Below are 17,917 nucleotides of genomic sequence, written 5' to 3'. Positions count from 1 at the left end.
CCCAAAAAGGGGCAATTCCTGGGAAGGGAAGGGAAGGGAAAGGGAAGGGAAGGGAAGGGAAGGGAAGGGAAGGGAAGGGAAGGGAAGGGAAGGGAAGGGAAGGGAAGGGAAGGGAAGGGAAGGGAAGGGAAGGGAAGGGAAGGGAAGGGGGCAATCCCCAGGAAAGATTCCTGAAAAAGAACAATTCCTGGGAAGGGGGCAATTCCCAGGAAAGGTTCCCCGGAAAGGGGCGATTCCCAGGAAGGGAAAGGGGGAATTCCCAGGAAAGGGATGATTCCCAAAAAGAGGGAATTCCCGGGAAAGGAGAGATTCCCAGAAAGGAGGAATTCCCGGGAAAGGGATGATTCCCAAAAAGGAGGAATTCCCGGGAAAGGGATAATTCACAGAAAGGAGGAATTCCCAGGAAAGGGATGATTCCCAGAAAGGAGGAATTCCCAGGAAAGGGATAATTCCCAGAAAGGAGGAATTCCCGGGAAGGGAGCGGTTCCCACTCACCTGGGGCAGCCTCCTGCGCATCCCTTCCCGCCTGAACACGCAGTCTGAGCACTGGGAACGCTGGCCCGGCTCTCCGCCCCCTTTGGGGGGTCCTGGGCTGGTTTTTGGGGGGCTCAGGGGTCGCTGTCTCGGGGCCGTGGCTTTGTCTGCTCCTGACGCGGCAGCGAATCCCAAATCCCGGCTGGAGGAGCTCTGTGGGTTTGTCAGGAAATCGTGTGTGGGGAAGGGGCCGGCCCCGGGTTCGTGGCCTCTCCACAAAGGCCAACGTCACTTTTTGGGACCATCTGGGGACAAAAGTGGAGCTGGAGCTGCTCCTAAACAATTCCAGATGTTTTTTCTCTGCCGTCCAGCTGGAAGCGGCGCCCGGGCTCCCGCAGCCGCGTTCCCGGGGAGCTGGGCTGGAGCAGGGGGAGCTCCAACCCCATCCCAAATCCCAGGGCAGCCCCCACGGGCTCCAACCCCATCCCAAATCCCAGGGCAGCCCCCACGGGCTCCAACCCCATCCCAAATCCCAGGGCAGCCCCCACGGGCTCCAACCCCATCCCAAATCCCAGGGCAGCCCCCACGGGGACCCCTGACCCCTCCCAGAGCAATTCCCCACCCCAGGCTCCGCGGGACGAGCTGGGGATCTCGCCCTGCGCCTTTTCCAGCGGGAATTCGGGGTCTGCAGCTCCCAAAGCTGGGGTTTGCTCCCCGTCCTTGGCCTCCAGGAGCCTCATCCCCGCTTTCCTGTCGCCCCCTTTGCCAGGAGAAGGAGAAGAAGTACATGCTGCCTCTGGACAACCTGAAAATCAGGGACGTGGAGAAGGGATTCATGTCCACCAAACACATCTTCGCCATCTTCAACACGGAGCAGAGGTGGGCAATCCTCCTGTGCTCAGGGATTTTCCCTTCCCTCGCTCCCGGAGAGCCTGGGTGGTTTCTCCTGCGCTCCCAGCGGGATCCCCGGGGCATTTGGGGCTCCCCTGAGCGCCAGGCCCTGCTCCCCTTGTGCAGGAACGTGTACAAGGACCTGCGGCAGATCGAGCTGGCCTGCGACTCGCAGGAGGACGTGGACAGCTGGAAGGCCTCGTTCCTGCGGGCTGGGGTCTACCCTGAGAAGGACCAGGTGGGGCTGGCAGCAGCCAGGGGCGCCCCAGGGCACCCTGGGGATGGAGGATGAGAGCCCCAGGGTGCTGCTGGGGGGGGGGGGGGGGATCCCGGGGGTGCCAGGATGTGGAGTGACCCCGGGGTGGGAACGGGGCTGGGAATGGGAATGGGGCTGGGAATGGGAATGGGGCTGGGAATGGGAATGGGGCTGGGAATGGGAATGGGGCAGGGAACGGGGCTGGGAACGGGGCTGGGAATGGGAATGGGGCTGGGAATGGGAATGGGGCAGGGAATGGGGCTGGGAATGGGAATGGGGCTGGGAATGGGGCTGGGAATGGGAATGGGGCAGGGAACGGGGCTGGGAATGGGAATGGGGCTGGGAGCGGGGCTGGGAACGGGGCTGGGAACAGGCTCTGAAATAACCCCAGGATGGAAATGGGGCTGGGAACAGGCTCTGGAATGGGAATGGGGCAGGGAATGGGCTCTGGAATGGGAATGGGGCAGGGAATGGGCTGTGGAATGGGAATGGGGCTGGGAACAGGCTCTGAAATAACCCCAGGATAGGAATGGGGCAGGGAACAGGTTCTGGAATGGGAATGGGGCTGAGAACAGGCTCTGGAATGACCCCAGAGATGGGAACGGGGCTCTGGAATGACCTCAAGGATGGGAATGGGGCTCTGGAATGACCCCAGAGGTGGGAACAGGCTCTGGAACAACCCCAGGATGGGAATGGGGCTGGGAACAGGCTCTGGAATGACCCCAGAGATGGGAACGGGGCTCTGGAATGACCCCAGAGGTGGGAACAGGCTCTGAAATAACCCCAAGGATGGGAATGGGGCTCTGGAACAACCCCGAAGATGGGAACGGGGCCAGGAACAACCCCAGAGATGGGAATGGGGCTGGGAACAGGCTGTGGAATAACCCCAGGATGGGAATGGGGCCAGGAACAACCCCAGAGATGGGAACAGGCTCTGGAATAACCCCAGAGATGTGAACGGGCCCAGGAGCCCAGTGCTGGGGCCGGGGGATCCCTCGTGCTGCCCCTGCCCCCAGGGCTGAGCCCCCCCGGCCGTTGCAGACGGAGAGCGAGGACGGCGCCCAGGAGAACACGTTCTCCATGGACCCGCAGCTGGAGAGGCAGGTGGAGACCATCCGCAACCTGGTGGACTCCTACGTGGGCATCATCAACAAATCCATCCGGGACCTCATGCCAAAGACCATCATGCACCTCATGATCAACAATGTGAGGGGAAAAACCAAAACCTCCAACTCCCACCCTGCCCCAATTGCCCCAAACCAGAACACGGGTGTGGTGTCCCCTCTTTGGGAACTGCCTCAGAGCCCTGCAGGTGACACTCAGGGGACAGGGACCCATCCCAAACCAACTCCAACTCCCACCCTGCCCCAATTTCCCCAAACCAGAGCACAGGTGTGGTGTCCCCTCCTTGGGGAATTTCCTCAAAGCCCTGCAGGTGACACTCAGGTGACACTCAGGGACAGAACCCATCCCAAACACCGAAAACCTTCAGCTCCCACCCCAATTCCCCCAAACCAGAGCACAGGTGTGGTGTCCCCTCCTTGGGAACTGCCTCAGAGCCCTGCAGGTGACACTCAGGGACAGGGACCCATCCCAAACCAACTCCAACTCCCTCCCTGTCCCAATTCCCCCAAACCAGAGCACAGGTGTGGTGTCCCCTCTTTGGGGAACTGCACCAAAGCCCTGCAGGTGACACTCAGGTGACACTCAGGTGACACTCAGGTGACACTCAGGGACAGAACCCATCCCAAACCACCCAAACCAACTCCAGCTCCCATTTGGACCTGCTCCAAATCCCCCAAACCAGAGCACAGGTGTGGTGTCCCCTCTTTGGGGAACTTGGGTGACACTTAGGGATGGGACCCATCCCAAACCCCCCAAAACCTCCAGCTCCCACCCTTACCCACCCCAATCCCCCAAACCCGAGCGCTCCCACCCCCTCAGCAGCGCGTCCCCTCCGTCCCCTGCCGCCCCCAGACCAAGGATTTCATCCACTCGGAGCTGCTGGCCTTCCTGTACTCGTCGTCGGACCAGGGCAGCCTGATGGAGGAGTCGGCGGAGCAGGCGCAGCGCCGGGACGAGATGCTGCGCATGTACCACGCGCTCAAGGAGGCGCTGGCCATCATCGGCGACATCAGCACCAGCACCGTGACCACGCCCGTGCCCCCGCCCGTGGACGACACCTGGCTGCAGCCCGGGCCCGGCCACAGGTGCGGGCTGGGCACGGCGGGGTTCCCTGGGGTGCTTTTGGGGTTCACTGGGGCGCTTTTGGGGTTCCCTGGGGCAGTTTGGGGTTCCCTGGGGCGGTTTTGGGGTTCTCCGGGGGTGTTTGGGGTTCTCCAGGGGTGGTTTGGGGTTCCCTGGGGTGTTTGGGGTTCCCTGGGGCGGTTTTGAGGTTCCCTGGGGTAGTTTGGGGTTCCCTGGGGCGGTTTTGGGGTTCCCTGGGGCGGTTTTGGGGTTCCCTGGGGCGGCTTGGGGTTCTCTGGGGGTGGTTTGGGGTTCTCCAGGGGTGTTTGGGGTTCCCTGGGGCGGCTTGGGGTTCCCTGGGGTGTTTGGGGTTCTCCAGGGGCGGTTTTGGGGTTCCCTGGGGTGGTTTTGGGGTTCCCTGGGGCGGTTTTGGGGTTCCCTGGGGTGTTTGGGGTTCCCTGGGGCGGTTTGGGGTTCTCCTGGGGTGTTTGGGGTTCCCTGGGGCAGTTTGAGGTTCCCTGGGGTGTTTGGGGTTCTCCAGGGATGGTTTGGGGTTCCCTGGGGCGGTTTTGGGGTTCTCCGGGGGTGTTTGGGGTTCCCTGGGGCGGTTTTGGGGTTCCCTGGGGCAGTTTTGTGGTTCCCTGGGGCGGTTTTGGGGTTCCCTGGGGCGGTTTTGGGGTTCCCTGGGGTGGTTTTGGGGTTCTCCGGGGGTGTTTGGGGTTCCCTGGGGTGGTTTGGGGTTCTCCAGGGGTGTTTGGGGTTCCCTGGGGTGGTTTTGGGGTTCCCTGGGGTGCTTTTGGGGTTCCCTGGGGCGGTTTTGTGGTTCCCTGGGGCGGTTTGGGGTTCCCTGGGGCGGTTTTAGGGTTCTCCAGGGGTGTTTGGGGTTCCCTGGGGCGGTTTGGGGTTCTCCGGGGGTGTTTGGGGTTATCCAGGGTGTTTGGGGTTCTCCGGGGGTGTTTGGGGCTCTCCAGGGGCGGTTTTGGGGTTCCCTGGGGTGTCTGTGGGGTTTGCTGCAGGATTTGGGGGGTTTGGAGTGGTCCGTGTGGGGCTGGAGGTGTTTCCAGAGGGGTTTGGGTGTTCCCAAGAGGTTCCCAGAGGGATTGAGGTGGTTCTCAGCGGGATTAGGGCACTGCCGTGGGTGCTGGGGTGTTCCCTTGGATATTGGGGTGTTGGCAGTGGGGTTCCCATTGCTCCCAGTGCGGGTTGAGTCGTGCCACCCCATGTGCATCCCAAATGAGCGATCCCAGCCCCACTGACCGACCAGTCCATGTCCATTCCCATCCCGTGTCCATTCCCATCCCGTGTCCATTCCTGTGTCCATTCCCATCCCGTGTCCATTCCCGTGTCCATTCCCATCCCGTGTCCATTCCCATCCCGTGTCCATTCCCATCCTGTGTCCATCCCACTGACCATCCCAATTCCATTTCCGTCCCAATGACCATTCCCATCCTGTGTCCATCCCATGTTCATCCCATGTCCATCCCAAATGACCAGTTCCATCCCACTGACCAATCCCATGTCCATTCCCATCCTGTGTCCATCCCGCTGACCAGTCCCATGTCCATTCCCATCCCATTCTGTTCCCATCCCATGTCCATCCTGCTGACCATCCCATGTCCGTGTCCATTCCCATGTCCATTCCCGTGTCCATGTCCATTCCCACCCCGCTGACCATCCCCGTTCCGTTTGCAGCCCGTGTCCATTCCCATGACCATTCCCATGTCCATTCCCGTTCCCACCCCGCTGACCGCCCCGTTCTGTTTGCAGCCCATGTCCATTCCCATGACCATTCCCATGTCCATTCCCGTGTCCATTCCCATGACCATTCCCATGTCCATTCCCGTGTCCATTCCCATCCCATGACCATTCCCGTGTCCATTCCCATCCCATGACCATTCCCGTGTCCATTCCCATCCCATGTCCATTCCCGTTCCCACCCCACTGACCATCCCCGTTCCGTTTGCAGCCCGTGTCCATTCCCATGACCATTCCCGTGTCCATTCCCATCCCATGTCCATTCCCGTGTCCATGTCCATTCCCACCCCACTGACCATCCCCGTTCCGTTTGCAGCCCATGTCCATCCCGTGTCCATTCCCATGACCATTCCCATGTCCATTCCCGTTCCCACCCCGCTGACCGCCCCGTTCCGTTTGCAGCCCGTGTCCATTCCCATGACCATTCCCGTGTCCATTCCCATGACCATTCCCGTGTCCATCCCGTGTCCATTCCCATGTCCATTCCCATGACCATTCCCATGTCCATTCCCATTCCCACCCCGCTGACCATCCCCGTTCCGTTTGCAGCCCATGTCCATTCTGTGTCCATTCCCATTCCCGTGTCCATTCCCGTGTCCATGTCCATTCCCACCCCGCTGACCGCCCCGTTCCGTTTGCAGCCCGTGTCCATTCCCGTGTCCATTCCCATGACCATTCCCGTGTCCATTCCCGTGTCCATTCCCATGTCCATTCCCATGTCCATTCCCATTCCCACCCCGCTGACCGCCCCATTCCGTTTGCAGCCCATGTCCATCCCATGTCCATTCCCATTCCATGTCCATCCCGTGTCCATTCCCTTGACCATTCCCATGTCCATTCCCATGTCCATTCCCACCCCGCTGACCGCCCCGTTCCGTTTGCAGCCCATGTCCATCCCATGTCCGTGTCCATTCCCATGTCCATGTCCATTCCCACCGCACTGACCATCCCCGTTCCGTTTGCAGCCCGCCCCCGCAGCGCCGCCCGCCCTCGGCGCTGCTGCCCCCGGGCCGCCCCCCGTCCCTGCGCGCCCCGGCCCCGGGGCCGCCGCTGCTGCCGCTGCCCGGGGGGGCCCCGCCCGGCCCGGCCCCGCCCGCCTTCGCCGCGCCCCCCATCCCCTCCCGCCTCGGCCCCTTCGCCGCCGCCAGCGACCCCTTCACGGCCCCGCCCCAGATCCCCGCCCGGCCCGCGCGGATCCCACCCGGGATCCCGCCCGGAGTGCCCAGGTGAGACACGGCGGGGACTGGGAGACACTGGGAGACACTGGGAGACACTGGGGAGGGCTGGGATACACTGGGATTGCACTGGGATCCATTGGGATCGCACTGGGAGACACTGGGGAGGGCTGGGATACACTGGGATTGCACTGGGATCCATTGGGATCACATTGGGAGACACTGGGAGACACTGGGGAGGGCTGGGATACACTGGGATCGCACTGGGATCCATTGGGATCACACTGGGAGACACTGGGGAGGGCTGGGATACACTGGAGTCTAACTGGGATCCATTGGGGAGGGCTGGGAGACACTGGGGAGGGCTGGGATTGCACTGGGATCCCACTGGGAAGGGCTGGGATCCACTGGAGTCCAACTGGGATCCATCGGGGTCCCACTGGGATTCACTGGGGTCTCACTGGGATCCATTGGGCTCTCACTGGGATCCACTGGAGCCCAACTGGGATCCACTGGGGTCTCACTGGGGTCTCACTGGGATCACTGGGCTCTCACTGGGATCCCCCAGGACCCCCCCGGTCCCTCAGCGCCCCCGTTCCCCCACAGGAGGCCCCCGGCGGCCCCGAGCCGCCCGACCATCATCCGCCCCGCCGAGCCCTCCCTGCTGGATTAGCGCCGGGATCCGCGGGATCCGCCTGCCCCGCGCCGCCAGCGCCGCCCCGGAACGGCCGGGATGGGGGAAAACGGGGGAAAACGGGGAAAAAACCAACCCAGAGCCAGCCCAGCGCCCCCAGGGCTGATCCTGGCGCTGATCCCAGGGGGATCCCAGACCCTGGGGTGATCCTGGGGCTGATCCCAGGGGATTCTGAATCCTGGGGTGATCCCGGATCCCATCCTGGGGCTGATCCTGGATCCCATCCCAGGCTGATCCCAAATCCTGGGGCTGATCCCAAATCCCATCCCGGGGTGATCCCAGATCCTGGGGCTGATCCTGGATCCCATCCTGGGGCTGATCCCAGATCCTGGGGCTGATCCTGGATCCCATCCCGGGCTGATCCCAAATCCTGGGCTGATCCCGGATCCCATCCCGGGCTGATCCCAAATCCTGGGCTGATCCCGGATCCCATCCCAGGCTGATCCCGTCCCGGGCTGATCCCAGATCCCGGCGGGGGCAGCTGATCCCGGGCAGGTCCCAGCAGCTGATCCTGGCAGCTCCGGGGCCCTCCCGGTGCCCCCCCGGTGCCCCCTCCCCCCCCCCCCCGGGCACTGATGGATTTTGGGGTGGGGGGGCGGGGGGGGGGGGAGGGGAACTTTGCACTTTGTCAGAATTCCCGAGGGGGGAGGGCCCGGCCCCGCCTCTGCCTTCCTCCCCCCTCCTCCTCCTCCTCCTCCTCCTCTGTTCCCGAATTCCGGGGATTTTGCCCCAAACCCACCCGCGGCTCCTCCCCCGCCCCCTCCCAGGGGTTTGGGTTTTTGGTTGTTTTTTTTTTTCTTTTGGTTTTTGGGGTTTTTTAAAAAAAAAAAATTGGGGTTTTTGAGCAGGGGAAGACACTGGAATTCCCAGAGGGATTCAGCAACGATCCCAATTCCCTGAGAACCTCAGGAATTTTCATCCCGGGGATTCCCCGGGAGAGGAGGAGGAGGAGGAGGAGGGGGAGGGGGAGGGGGAGGAAGCTGCGGCCCCCCCGGGGTGGGGGAGGGGGCTTTGCTCTGGAAGCTTCTCCCCCTCCCCCGGCCCCCGTTCCCGATCCCGCTCCGCCGGGAGCCGAGGTTGTAAATATTTTTACAGACTTGTATTAATTGTATAAAAAAAAAACCATAAAAAAAAAGAGGGAAAAAGAAAAAAAGAAAAAAACACACAAAAAAACAAACCAGGAAAAAAAAAAAGAAAACAAAAAAAAGAAAAAAAAAAAAAGGAACAAATGGCGGCCCAGCAATAATGTGGATTTTTCCGACCCTCCCCCCGGCCCCGGTGCCTTAACGACCCCCCGGCTCGGGGGGGCCAATTAATCCATTAACGAGCCGGGGGCGGTTTTGGGGGGGCGGCTCCGGCCCCCCCCGGGGGTCCCCCCGAAGTGCCTCCGCTCCGCGTCCCATTAATGAACTAAAAACCGGCAAAAAAATCGGAATAAAGGGAAAAAAAATCCAAAACCGAGTGAGTTGTAGAATTCCGGGGGGCGGGGGGCTCATGGGGTGGCTCCCCCCGTTCCCACCGGATCCAGCCCGGTCCCGTTCTCGGGGGGGGGAATTCCGTGCGGAACGGATAAAAAACGGTTACAAAAATCCCAAATTTAATTCGTGTGCGTGGGGACGGGGGAGCCGCGGGATCCACCCCGAACACCGGGACTGGATCCGGGGGGATTCACCCCAATCCCGGACGGGATTCACCGCAGCGAAACCCGGGAATTGGCGGAATTTGGGACGGAAATCCCGCCGGGACCCGTCCTGGGCGCCGCCATCGCCGCGCGACGCCGCTCAGGAAGGCCCCCCCTCCCCGGGGCTGCCCGCGGCGGTGCCTGAGGCGGGAGGGGACGCAAGGACCCCGCCTGAGGGCGATCCCGGCGGCGGCGGCGGATTCCGGTGGCGGATCCGGTGGCTGACAGATCCCGGTGGCAGAGCCCGGTGGCGGATCCCGGTGGAAGATCCCCGTGGAAGATCCCGGAGCTTCCCCCAGTCGCGGATCCCGGATTTTTTCAGGCGCCCTCGGGGCCGCCCGAGGCGCGGGGTCCTCTCCTGCCCCCTCCGCGCTCATTGGCTGATCCCTCCCGGACGTCCTGAGTTCTGATTGGTCAGCGCGAACTTGGGCCCGCCCCCTCCTCAGCGCGCGGGGTTGGCGAGCGCCCCCTGGCGGAGATGGAGTCCCACAATGCACCGCGTGGGGTCGGGGGGGAATTTGGGGCAGATTTGGGGAATTTTGGGGTAGATTTGGGGAATCTGGGGCGGATTTTCAGGTCCAGGTAGGAAAATGGGGAGAGATTTGGAGATCTGGGAGCAAACCTGGGGAAGCTCGGGGCTGATTTGGGGGTGAGGGCAGATTTGAGGTGTTTCAGGGCAGATTTGGGGGGTTTTGAGGCAGATTTTGGGGCCTCAGGGGCAGATCTGGGATCCCAGGCTCCCTTCCTCCACCCCTTTCATGTGAAAATCACAATAATTTCAGATTTCACACAAATCCGTTCCCAGCCTGGAGCAGCCCCATTTCCCCCCTCCTCCCCCCCCACCCCGAGCTCGGAGCTTTGGGTGTAAAAAACCCAATTTTTGCGCAATGGCTGAAAAGCTCCATTTCCTGGGGCCGAGCAGGCGCTTCCTTCCTGCGCCCCGAGCCCCAGGCGGGGCCCCGGCGGATCCTGGCTGATCCCGGGTGATTCCTCCATCCTGGGGAGCCCCTGAAGCGGGAGGAGGATGAGGATGAGGATGAGGATGAAGATGAGGTTGGCGTTTCTGCTCCTCATGGCTGCAGCCTCGTGCTTGAGCCAGACCAGGCACGATCCCGGCGAGGATTCCCGCCAGAATTCCCGGGATTCCAGCCGGGATTCCCGCCGGGATTCCCGGGACTCCAGCCGGGATTCTCCCCGGAATTCAACCCGGGATTCCCGCCGGGATCTCCGGGATTCCCCCCAGGATTCTCCCCGGGATTCCCCCCAGGATTCTCCCCGGGGTTCCCCCCGGGGTTCCCGCCGTGGTTCCGGTACCGCCGCTGCCCCGAGGCTCCTCCCGGCGCCGCTGCTGCTCCGGCTGCCCCCGGAGCCGGGGCCGCCCCGGATCCGCTGCCTGGCCCCGCGGCGCTTCGCCGGCAGCACCTTCGAGCTGCTCCGGGGGCTCCCGGCGGTGCCGGTGCGGAGCCTCCCCGCCGCTCCCGACCGGCACTGGGCCGAGTTCGCCCTGCCCGGAGCCGCCGGCTGCTTCCGCTGCCGGTACCGGAGCCACAACGGCAGCGCCTGGCTGGAGTCGGAGCTGAGCCCCGGCACCGGCGGCTCCGGTGGGTGCGGGGAAACCCCGGGGGGATCCCCGTCCCGCATCCCGGGGCCGGCCCGGAGCCGAATTCGGGGTTTTTCTCCCCAGATTTGGGCGATGCTGAATGTCAGCCGAGCACCGGCATCGCCGCGGCACCCGCACCCACGGCAGAGACCCCGTGGAACGGCACCGGGACCCTGCAGAACGGCACCGGGACCCTGCAGAACGGTACCGGCACCAGCACCGGCACCGCCCGGGGCTGCTCCCTGTCCCGGTGCCGGATCCCGGTGATCCCCTCCCTCTCTCCCTTCCAGATCCTCCCTGGGTCCTCCCGGTCTCGGTCGGTGTCGCCTTCCCGGGGCTGCTGCTGCTGCTGGGGGCTGCAACCGCGGCCAGGCGAGGTGTGAGGGGGCTCGGAACCGGGAATCCCGGGGGGGTTCGGAACCGGGAATCCCGGGGGGTTCAGTACCGGGAATCCCGGGAGGTTCGGAACCGGGAATCCCGGGGGGCTCAGAGCCCAGGGACCCCCACTCCACTCTGCTGGGTCCCCCCGGTGCCACCGGTTCTGTCCTCACAGGCGTCCGGCGGCGGCGTGGACAGAGCCCCACGGTACCGGCCCCGGTAAGGCCGGACCCCCGTGACCCCAAATCCGGCCCGGACCCCTCAGTCCCACCCCGGGATCCCCAAAATTCACACCCGCGCCCCTCCTGTCCCGGCAGAGCTTCCCCTTGGCCCCCGCGCCGACGCCGCCGTCCCCGTGAGGGGTCCCGGTGAGGACACGGAGCCGGGAGCGCGTCCCGGTGTCCGCACGGATCGAGGCTGGCCCTGGATCCGGTCACCGGGAGCCCTCCGGGAGGACCCCACCTCCCCCCTCCGGTGCTGCCGGGGCTCCTCCCGACTCTCGGGTGCCAATAAAGGTGTTCGTCTCCAGCGCCGCCGCATTCCCGGTGTCCCAGTACCGGTGCCCATTCCCGCTATCCCGGTGTCCCGTTCCCGGTGTCCCGTTCCCGGTGCCCGTTCCCGTTGCCCTCCTGTCCGCCAGGGGGCGCCACCCTCCCCTCCCGCTCCCGGGATTTGGGGGCGTGTCCACCACGGGGTGGGCGTGGCCACCCCTGGGCGGGTCCCGGGTCGGGGGTGGGCGCGGCCGGGTCGGGGGGCGGGGCCCCGGGTGGGCGGGGCGCGGCGCGGTCCAAGATGGCCGCGGTGTCGGTGTTCCCCGGCGTGCGGCTCCTCACGGTCGGGGACGCGAACGGGGAGATCCAGCGGCACCAGGAGCAGCAGCCGCTGCGCCTCGAGGTCCGCACCGGCCCCGACAGCGCCGCCATCGCCCTCTACGGCCGTGAGTGCGCGCGGGGGCCCGGGCGGGGCGGGGGGCCCGGCGGGGGAGGGGGCGTGGGGGGCCGAGGGGAGGGGGGAGGGGCCCTGAGGGGTCGGGGGGGGGGCGGGGGGAGGCCCTGAGGGGTCTCTGGGGATGGGGAGGGGGCGGGAAGGGGCCCTGAGGGGTCAATGTGGGGCTGGGGAGGCCCTGAGGGGTCTCTGGGGATGGGGGGGGTTTGGGGTGGGGGGGTTTGGGGGGTCTGGGGGTGCAGGGCCTGGGGGGGCTGGGCTGGCCTGGGGGGGGTTCAGAGAGGGGCTGGGGGGGGGGGGGGGGTTCAATGTTCTTCACTTTTGGGGGGGGGTCTCGGTCCCGCCCCCCCCCCCCCCCCCCCCCAGCCGGGGTCTCCTCGGGGGCCGCTCGGGATCGGTGCGGGGGGGGGGGGGGGGGGGGTCCCGGTTCCCGGCGTTTCCCGGAGGCTGCGGAAAGTTCATTCCCATCCCCCCCCCCCCGCTCCCGGCCACTTTTGCCCGAAACGGCCCCAATTCCGTGACCTTCCGGGCACCCCCCGGGTTCCGGGGGCGCGGGGGGCGGCGGCGCCGCCGGCTCCTCTTTGTCTCGGGTTTTTTCCCCGTTCTTTGGGGTTTTTTCCCCGTTCTTTGAGGTTTTTCCCCGTTCTTTGAGGTTTTTCCCCGTTCTTTGGGGGTTTTTTCCCCGTTCTTTGAGGTTTTTCCTCCTTTTCTCCCCAAACCCGGCGCCTCCTGCGCTTTGTGCTCGGGATTCCCGCGGCTCCCGGTTGGGATCGGTGCTGGGGCGGGCGACCCCCGGCCCCCTCCCCTCGGCCTCATTAACAACGGCGCTAATTCGCTCATTACCGCGCGGTTTGACGCCGATACCGGGCAATGGGGGGAAACTGAGGCACGGCGGCCGCTCCGTGGCCGAGCCCGCGGCTCCTCCCGGTACCGGCCCGGCCCCATCTCCCCCCGGAGCCCGCGGGAGCCGTTCCCGAGCCGCCTTTGTGTGCGGGGCCGGGGCATCCGCGGAGCATCTGCCGCTCCTTTCACCGCCCACAAAGCGCCGCGGGCTCCCGGGGCTCCCGGCCCGGTACCGGCGGCTGCTCCCGGAGCTCCCGCCCCGGTACCGGCGGCTGCTCCCGGTGCTCCCGGCCCGGTATCGGCGGCTGCTCCCGGAGCTCCCGGCCCGGTACCGGCGGCTGGTCCCGGAGCTCCCGGCCCGGTACCGGCGGCTGCTCCCGGCCCCTCCGGGAACTCCCCGCGGCCGCCGGACCCCGGGACCAAACCGGGATTGTTTGGGAAGCGGCCGGGTCCGGTTTTACCGGGCCGGGGGCACCGCGGGGCCGTTCCCGGGGCAGTTCCCGGCTCCCGGGGCGACCCCAGCCCCTCCATCCCCTTCCCCTCCACCCGCGAACCCCAAATCCCCGTTTCTGACGGGAATTCCGGCTGCCCCCCCCCCGGGCCGTGCTTTGGGAGCCCTCCCCCGCGGTAATTAGAGGTTAATTAGGTTAATTGTGCTTTATCCCGCTCTGTGGGGCGGGGTCCGGGCCCGGCGCTCCCCTCACTTTTCTCTCTGTCCCCTCCCTTTTTCCTCCCGTCCCTCCCCATTTTCCCGCCCCGTTCTCCCCCCTCCCCATTCCCGCTGTTTCCCCCTCCCCATTCCCCTTTTCCCCCCCCCATTCCCATTTTTTCCCATTCCCGTTTTTCCCATTTTCCCGCATCCCCGTTTTCCCCCCATCCCCGTTTTTTCCCGTTTTCCCCCCATTCCCCTTTTTCCCCGATGGTTTTCCCCCCATTCCCCTTTTTTCCCATTTTCTCCCCCCTACTCCCATTTTTTCCCATTTCCCCCCATTTTCCCCCCTATTCCCATTTCCCCCCCCATCCCCATTTTCTCTCTTTCCCCCCCATTCCCATTTTTCCCCATTTCCCCCCATTTCTCCCCACTTCCTCCCCATTTTCCCCCCCTTCCCCCCCATTTTCCCCCCGTTTCCATTTTTTTCCCATTATTCCCCCATTCCCATTTCTCCCCATTTCCCCCCCATTTTTACCCCCCCAATTCCCATTTCCCCCCCCATTTTTCCCATTTCCCCCCCATTTTTACCCCCCCAATTCCAATTTCCCCCCCGTTCCCCCCCCATTTTCCCCATTTCTCCCCCTTTTCCCCATTTGCCCCCCATTTCCCCATTTCCCCCCCATTTTCCCCATTTCCCCCCCTTTTCCCCCATTTTTCCCCATTTCCCCCCCCATTTTCCCCATTTCCCCCATTTTCCCCATTTCCCCCCATTTTTGCCCCCCCAATTCCAATTTCCCCCCCGTTTCCCCCCGTTTCCCCCCCATTTTCCCCATTTCCCCATTTCTGCCCCCCATTTCCCCCCCATTTCCCCCCGTTTCCCCCTGTTTCCCCCCATTTTCCCCATTTCCCCCCCATTTCCCCCCCGTTTCCCCCCGTTTCCCCCCGTTTCTGCCCCCCAGATGAGGAGGTGTGCGTGTTCAAGTGCTCCGTGTCGCGCGACACCGAGTGCAGCCGCGTGGGGAAGCAATCCTTCATCATCACCCTGGGCTGCAACAGCGTCCTGCTGCAATTCGGGACCCCCACGGGTGAGGAGCCCCCCGTGCGCCCCCCGGGACCCCTCCCCAAAATCACCCCCAGCTTAACCCTTTCCCCCCCCCAGACTTCTGCTCCTTCTACAACATCCTGAAGAACTGCCGGGGCCACAACACGGAGCGCTCGGTGTTCAGCGAGCGCACCGAGGAGTCCTCGGCCGTGCAGTACTTCCAGGTGGGGGATCCCCGTTCCTGGGGGGCCTGGGGGGGTCCTTCCCGCTCCCGGGGGGCTCAGGGCCTGTCCGTGTGTCCGGCAGTTCTACGGGTACCTGTCCCAGCAGCAGAACATGATGCAGGACTACGTGCGCACGGGCACGTACCAGCGGGCGATCCTGCAGAACCACAGCGACTTCAAGGACAAGGTCTGTGGGGTTTGGGGGGTTCAGCTCGTTTTGGGGGCTTTCAGCTCGTTTTGGGGGGATCCAGCTCGTTTTGGGGGGAGCCCAGCTCGTTTTGGGAAGATCTGGCTCAGTTTTTGGCAAGACTGGCCTGGTTTTAGGGGAGAAGCCTGGCTTGGGTTTTGATGGGATCTGGTTGAGGTTTGGGGGCGTCTGGATCGATTTTTGGGGAGATCTGGCTGCATTTTGGGGGTGAATCTGGCTGGGTTTTGGGAGGAATCTGGTTGGGTTTTGGAGGGAATCTGGCTGGGTTTTGGAGGGGATTTTGGCTGGGTTTTTGGAGGGAATCTGGCTGGGTTTTGGGAGGAATCTGGCTGGGTTTTGGAGGAATCTGGCTCCATTGTTGGAGGGAATCTGGCTGGGTTTTTGGGAGGAATCTGGCTGGGTTTTGGAGGGAATCTGGCTGGGTTTTGGGAGGGAATCTGGCTCTGTTTTGGATGGGATTTTGGCTGGGTTTTGGGGGTGAATCTGCTGGGTTTTGGAGGAATCTGGTTGGGTTTTTGGGAGGAATCTGGCTGGGTTTTGGGGGTGAATCTGGCTGTTTTTTTGGAGGAATCTGGCCGGGTTTTTGGGAGGAATCTGGATCCGTTTTTGGGAGGGAATCTGACTGGGTTTGGGAGGAATCTGGCTGGATTTTGGAGGGAATCTGGCTCCATTTTTGGGGAGAATCTGGCTGTTTTTTTGGAGGAATCTGGCTGGATTTTGGAGGGAATCTGGCTCCATTTTTGGAGGGAATCTGGCTGTTTTTTTGGGAGGAATCTGGCTGGGATTTGGGAGGGAATCTGGCTGGGTTTTGGGAGGAATCTGGCCGGGTTTTGGGAGGAATCTGGCTCCATTTTTGGAGGAATCTGGCTGGGTTTTGGAGGGAATCTGGCTCCATTGTTGGGGAGAATCTGGCCGGGTTTTTTGGGAGGAATCTGGCTGGGTTTTGGGCAGGATCCAGCCCGTGGCCTCCCGAGGCTCCCAGCCACCCTTTCCCCTCCCCAGATCGTGCTGGACGTGGGCTGTGGCTCGGGCATCCTCTCCTTCTTCGCGGCCCAGGCCGGCGCGCGCAAGATCTACGCGGTGGAGGCCAGCACCATGGCCCAGCACGCCGAGGTGAGCCTGGGGGGGCTCTCCGCAGCCCGGGGGCGCCCCCACGGCCTGAGCCCCTGCCCTGGCCCCCCCCGCAGGTGCTGGTGAAGAGCAACAACCTGACGGAGCGGATCGTGGTGATCCCGGGCAAGGTGGAGGAGGTGTCGCTGCCCGAGCAGGTGGACATCATCATCTCCGAGCCCATGGGCTACATGCTCTTCAACGAGCGCATGCTCGAGAGCTACCTGCACGCCAAGAAGTACCTGAAGCCCAGTGGTGAGTGCAGGGGGGGGTCCCCGGGGGTCCCTGGGGGCTGTGGGACCCCCCCCCGGGCTCCACGTTTGTCCCTGTCCACAGGGAACATGTTCCCCACCATCGGGGACGTGCACCTGGCGCCCTTCACGGACGAGCAGCTCTACATGGAGCAGTTCACCAAGGCCAACTTCTGGTGAGCCCCAGCAGGCCCCAGGGCCAGCGCCCGGTCCTGGTTCCAGTCCCATTCCCATTGCCAGTGCCAGTTCCTGGTCCTCGTTCCCAGTCCCCGTTCCCTGGTCCCATTCCCATTGCCAGTTCCTGGTCCTCGTTCCCAGTTCCCGTTCCCTGGTCCCATTCCCTGCTCCTGTTCCTGGTCCCCAATCTCAGTTCCCAGTCCCCGTTCCCTGGTCCCATTCCCATTGCCAGTCCCCGTTCCCAGTCCCCGTTCCCTGGTCCCAGTCCCCATTCCCAGTGCCAGGTCCTCATTCCCAGTCCCCATTCCCATTGCCAGTTCCCGTTCCCAGTCCCCGTTCCCTGGTCCCATTTCCTGCTCCCGTTCCTGGTCCCCATTCCCAGTCCCATTCCCCACTCTCAGTCCCCACTCCCAATTCCCAGGTCCCATTGCCAGTTCCCAGTTCCCATTCCCAGTTCCCATTCCCAGTTGTATTCCCAGTTTCCATTCCCAGTCCCCATTCCCCATTCCCAGTGTTCCCAGTACTCCCAGTTTGGCTCTCCCCAGGTACCAGCCCTCCTTCCACGGCGTTGATCATTGCCCATTCCCAGTCCCCATTCCCAGTCCCAGTTCCCAGTTTCCATTCCCAGTTCCCATTCCCAGTCCCCATTCCCAGCATTCCCAGTATTCCCAGTACTCCCAGTACTCCCAGTTTGGCTCTCCCCAGGTACCAGCCCTCCTTCCATGGCGTTGATCATTGCCCATTCCCAGTTCCCAGTCCCCATTCCCCATTCCCAGTGTTCCCAGTACTCCCAGTTTGGCTCTCCCCAGCATTCCCAGTGTTCCCAGTACTCCCAGTTTGGCTCTCCCCAGGTACCAGCCCTCCTTCCATGGCGTTGATCATTGCCCATTCCCAGTTCCCAGTCCGCATTCCCCATTCCCAGTGTTCCCAGTACTCCCAGTTTGGCTCTCCCCAGCATTCCCAGTGTTCCCAGTACTCCCAGTTTGGCTCTCCCCAGGTACCAGCCCTCCTTCCACGGCGTTGATCTCTCTGCTCTGCGCGGCGCCGCTGTGGACGAGTACTTCAGGCAGCCCGTGGTGGTGAGTGACCCTGGGGGGCTCTGGGCCGTTCTGGGGGGGCTCTGGGCCCTTTTGGGGGGCTCGGGGCCGTTCTGGGGGTCACCCAAACCCCCTGCCCACCCCCCTTTCCCCAGGACACCTTCGACATCCGGATCTTAATGGCCAAATCCGTCAAATACACCGTGAACTTCTTGGAAGCCAAGGAGGGCGACTTGCACAGGTGAGGGGCACCTGGGGGGCTCTGGGGGATTGGGGGGGGGTCTGGGGTCTCCTCCCACCCCCCAGTAACCCCCCCGTGTCCTCCAGGATAGAAATC

The 17,917-nt window shown here is 63.8% G+C and overlaps 3 protein-coding genes and 1 long non-coding RNA gene across 10 annotated transcripts in view; all 4 read left to right on the top strand.

The window, feature by feature from the left end:
- The window catches only part of DNM2 (dynamin 2), a 28,620-nt gene extending 19,959 nt beyond the window's left edge, over nucleotides 1-8,661 (top strand). For all 4 annotated transcript variants that reach the window (XM_071419025.1, XM_071419024.1, XM_071419027.1 and 1 more), the window contains 6 exons: nucleotides 1,244-1,353; nucleotides 1,492-1,603; nucleotides 2,663-2,827; nucleotides 3,599-3,831; nucleotides 6,529-6,789; nucleotides 7,345-8,661. In XM_071419025.1, the coding sequence (XP_071275126.1) occupies nucleotides 1,244-1,353; nucleotides 1,492-1,603; nucleotides 2,663-2,827; nucleotides 3,599-3,831; nucleotides 6,529-6,789; nucleotides 7,345-7,411 (948 nt within the window). In that variant the 3' untranslated portion in view covers nucleotides 7,412-8,661. The remainder of the gene's footprint in view (nucleotides 1-1,243; nucleotides 1,354-1,491; nucleotides 1,604-2,662; nucleotides 2,828-3,598; nucleotides 3,832-6,528; nucleotides 6,790-7,344) is intronic.
- A 354-nt stretch (nucleotides 8,662-9,015) lies between these two features.
- Nucleotides 9,016-11,619, top strand: LOC139585956 (uncharacterized). 4 transcript variants are annotated; one of them, XM_071419053.1, is made up of 5 exons: nucleotides 9,016-10,714; nucleotides 10,798-10,917; nucleotides 11,004-11,090; nucleotides 11,267-11,310; nucleotides 11,409-11,619. In XM_071419053.1, exons 1-5 carry the CDS (start codon nucleotides 10,138-10,140, stop codon nucleotides 11,448-11,450), a joined length of 870 nt encoding a protein of 289 aa, XP_071275154.1. In that variant the 5' UTR covers nucleotides 9,016-10,137; the 3' UTR covers nucleotides 11,451-11,619. The 4 variants fall into 4 exon arrangements, with proteins under 4 accessions (XP_071275154.1, XP_071275151.1, XP_071275152.1 ...); XM_071419050.1 differs by having other exon boundaries at nucleotides 11,004-11,125; nucleotides 11,174-11,310; XM_071419051.1 differs by having other exon boundaries at nucleotides 11,267-11,619.
- A 223-nt stretch (nucleotides 11,620-11,842) lies between these two features.
- The window catches only part of CARM1 (coactivator associated arginine methyltransferase 1), an 8,550-nt gene continuing 2,475 nt past the window's right edge, over nucleotides 11,843-17,917 (top strand). The window contains exons 1-9 of the mRNA XM_071418984.1: nucleotides 11,843-12,028; nucleotides 14,491-14,616; nucleotides 14,691-14,797; nucleotides 14,880-14,984; nucleotides 16,008-16,118; nucleotides 16,193-16,370; nucleotides 16,452-16,542; nucleotides 17,541-17,622; nucleotides 17,736-17,821. Coding sequence (XP_071275085.1) covers nucleotides 11,884-12,028; nucleotides 14,491-14,616; nucleotides 14,691-14,797; nucleotides 14,880-14,984; nucleotides 16,008-16,118; nucleotides 16,193-16,370; nucleotides 16,452-16,542; nucleotides 17,541-17,622; nucleotides 17,736-17,821 — 1,031 coding nt within the window. The 5' untranslated portion in view covers nucleotides 11,843-11,883. The remainder of the gene's footprint in view (nucleotides 12,029-14,490; nucleotides 14,617-14,690; nucleotides 14,798-14,879; nucleotides 14,985-16,007; nucleotides 16,119-16,192; nucleotides 16,371-16,451; nucleotides 16,543-17,540; nucleotides 17,623-17,735; nucleotides 17,822-17,917) is intronic.
- On the top strand, nucleotides 16,549-17,345 carry LOC139585958 (uncharacterized). The gene is made up of 3 exons (XR_011677405.1): nucleotides 16,549-16,670; nucleotides 16,737-17,088; nucleotides 17,207-17,345. It is a non-coding gene; the product is annotated as an uncharacterized lncRNA (long non-coding RNA).

The sequence above is a fragment of the Agelaius tricolor genome, unplaced genomic scaffold (assembly GCF_023055355.1).
Source record: "Agelaius tricolor isolate 1412-34295 unplaced genomic scaffold, bAgeTri1.0.p SCAF_97, whole genome shotgun sequence".
In the NCBI taxonomy this organism is placed as follows: Eukaryota; Metazoa; Chordata; class Aves; order Passeriformes; family Icteridae; genus Agelaius; species Agelaius tricolor.
The sequence above is the reverse complement of the archived record's forward strand: the minus strand, read 5'-3'. Positions and strand labels throughout refer to the sequence as shown.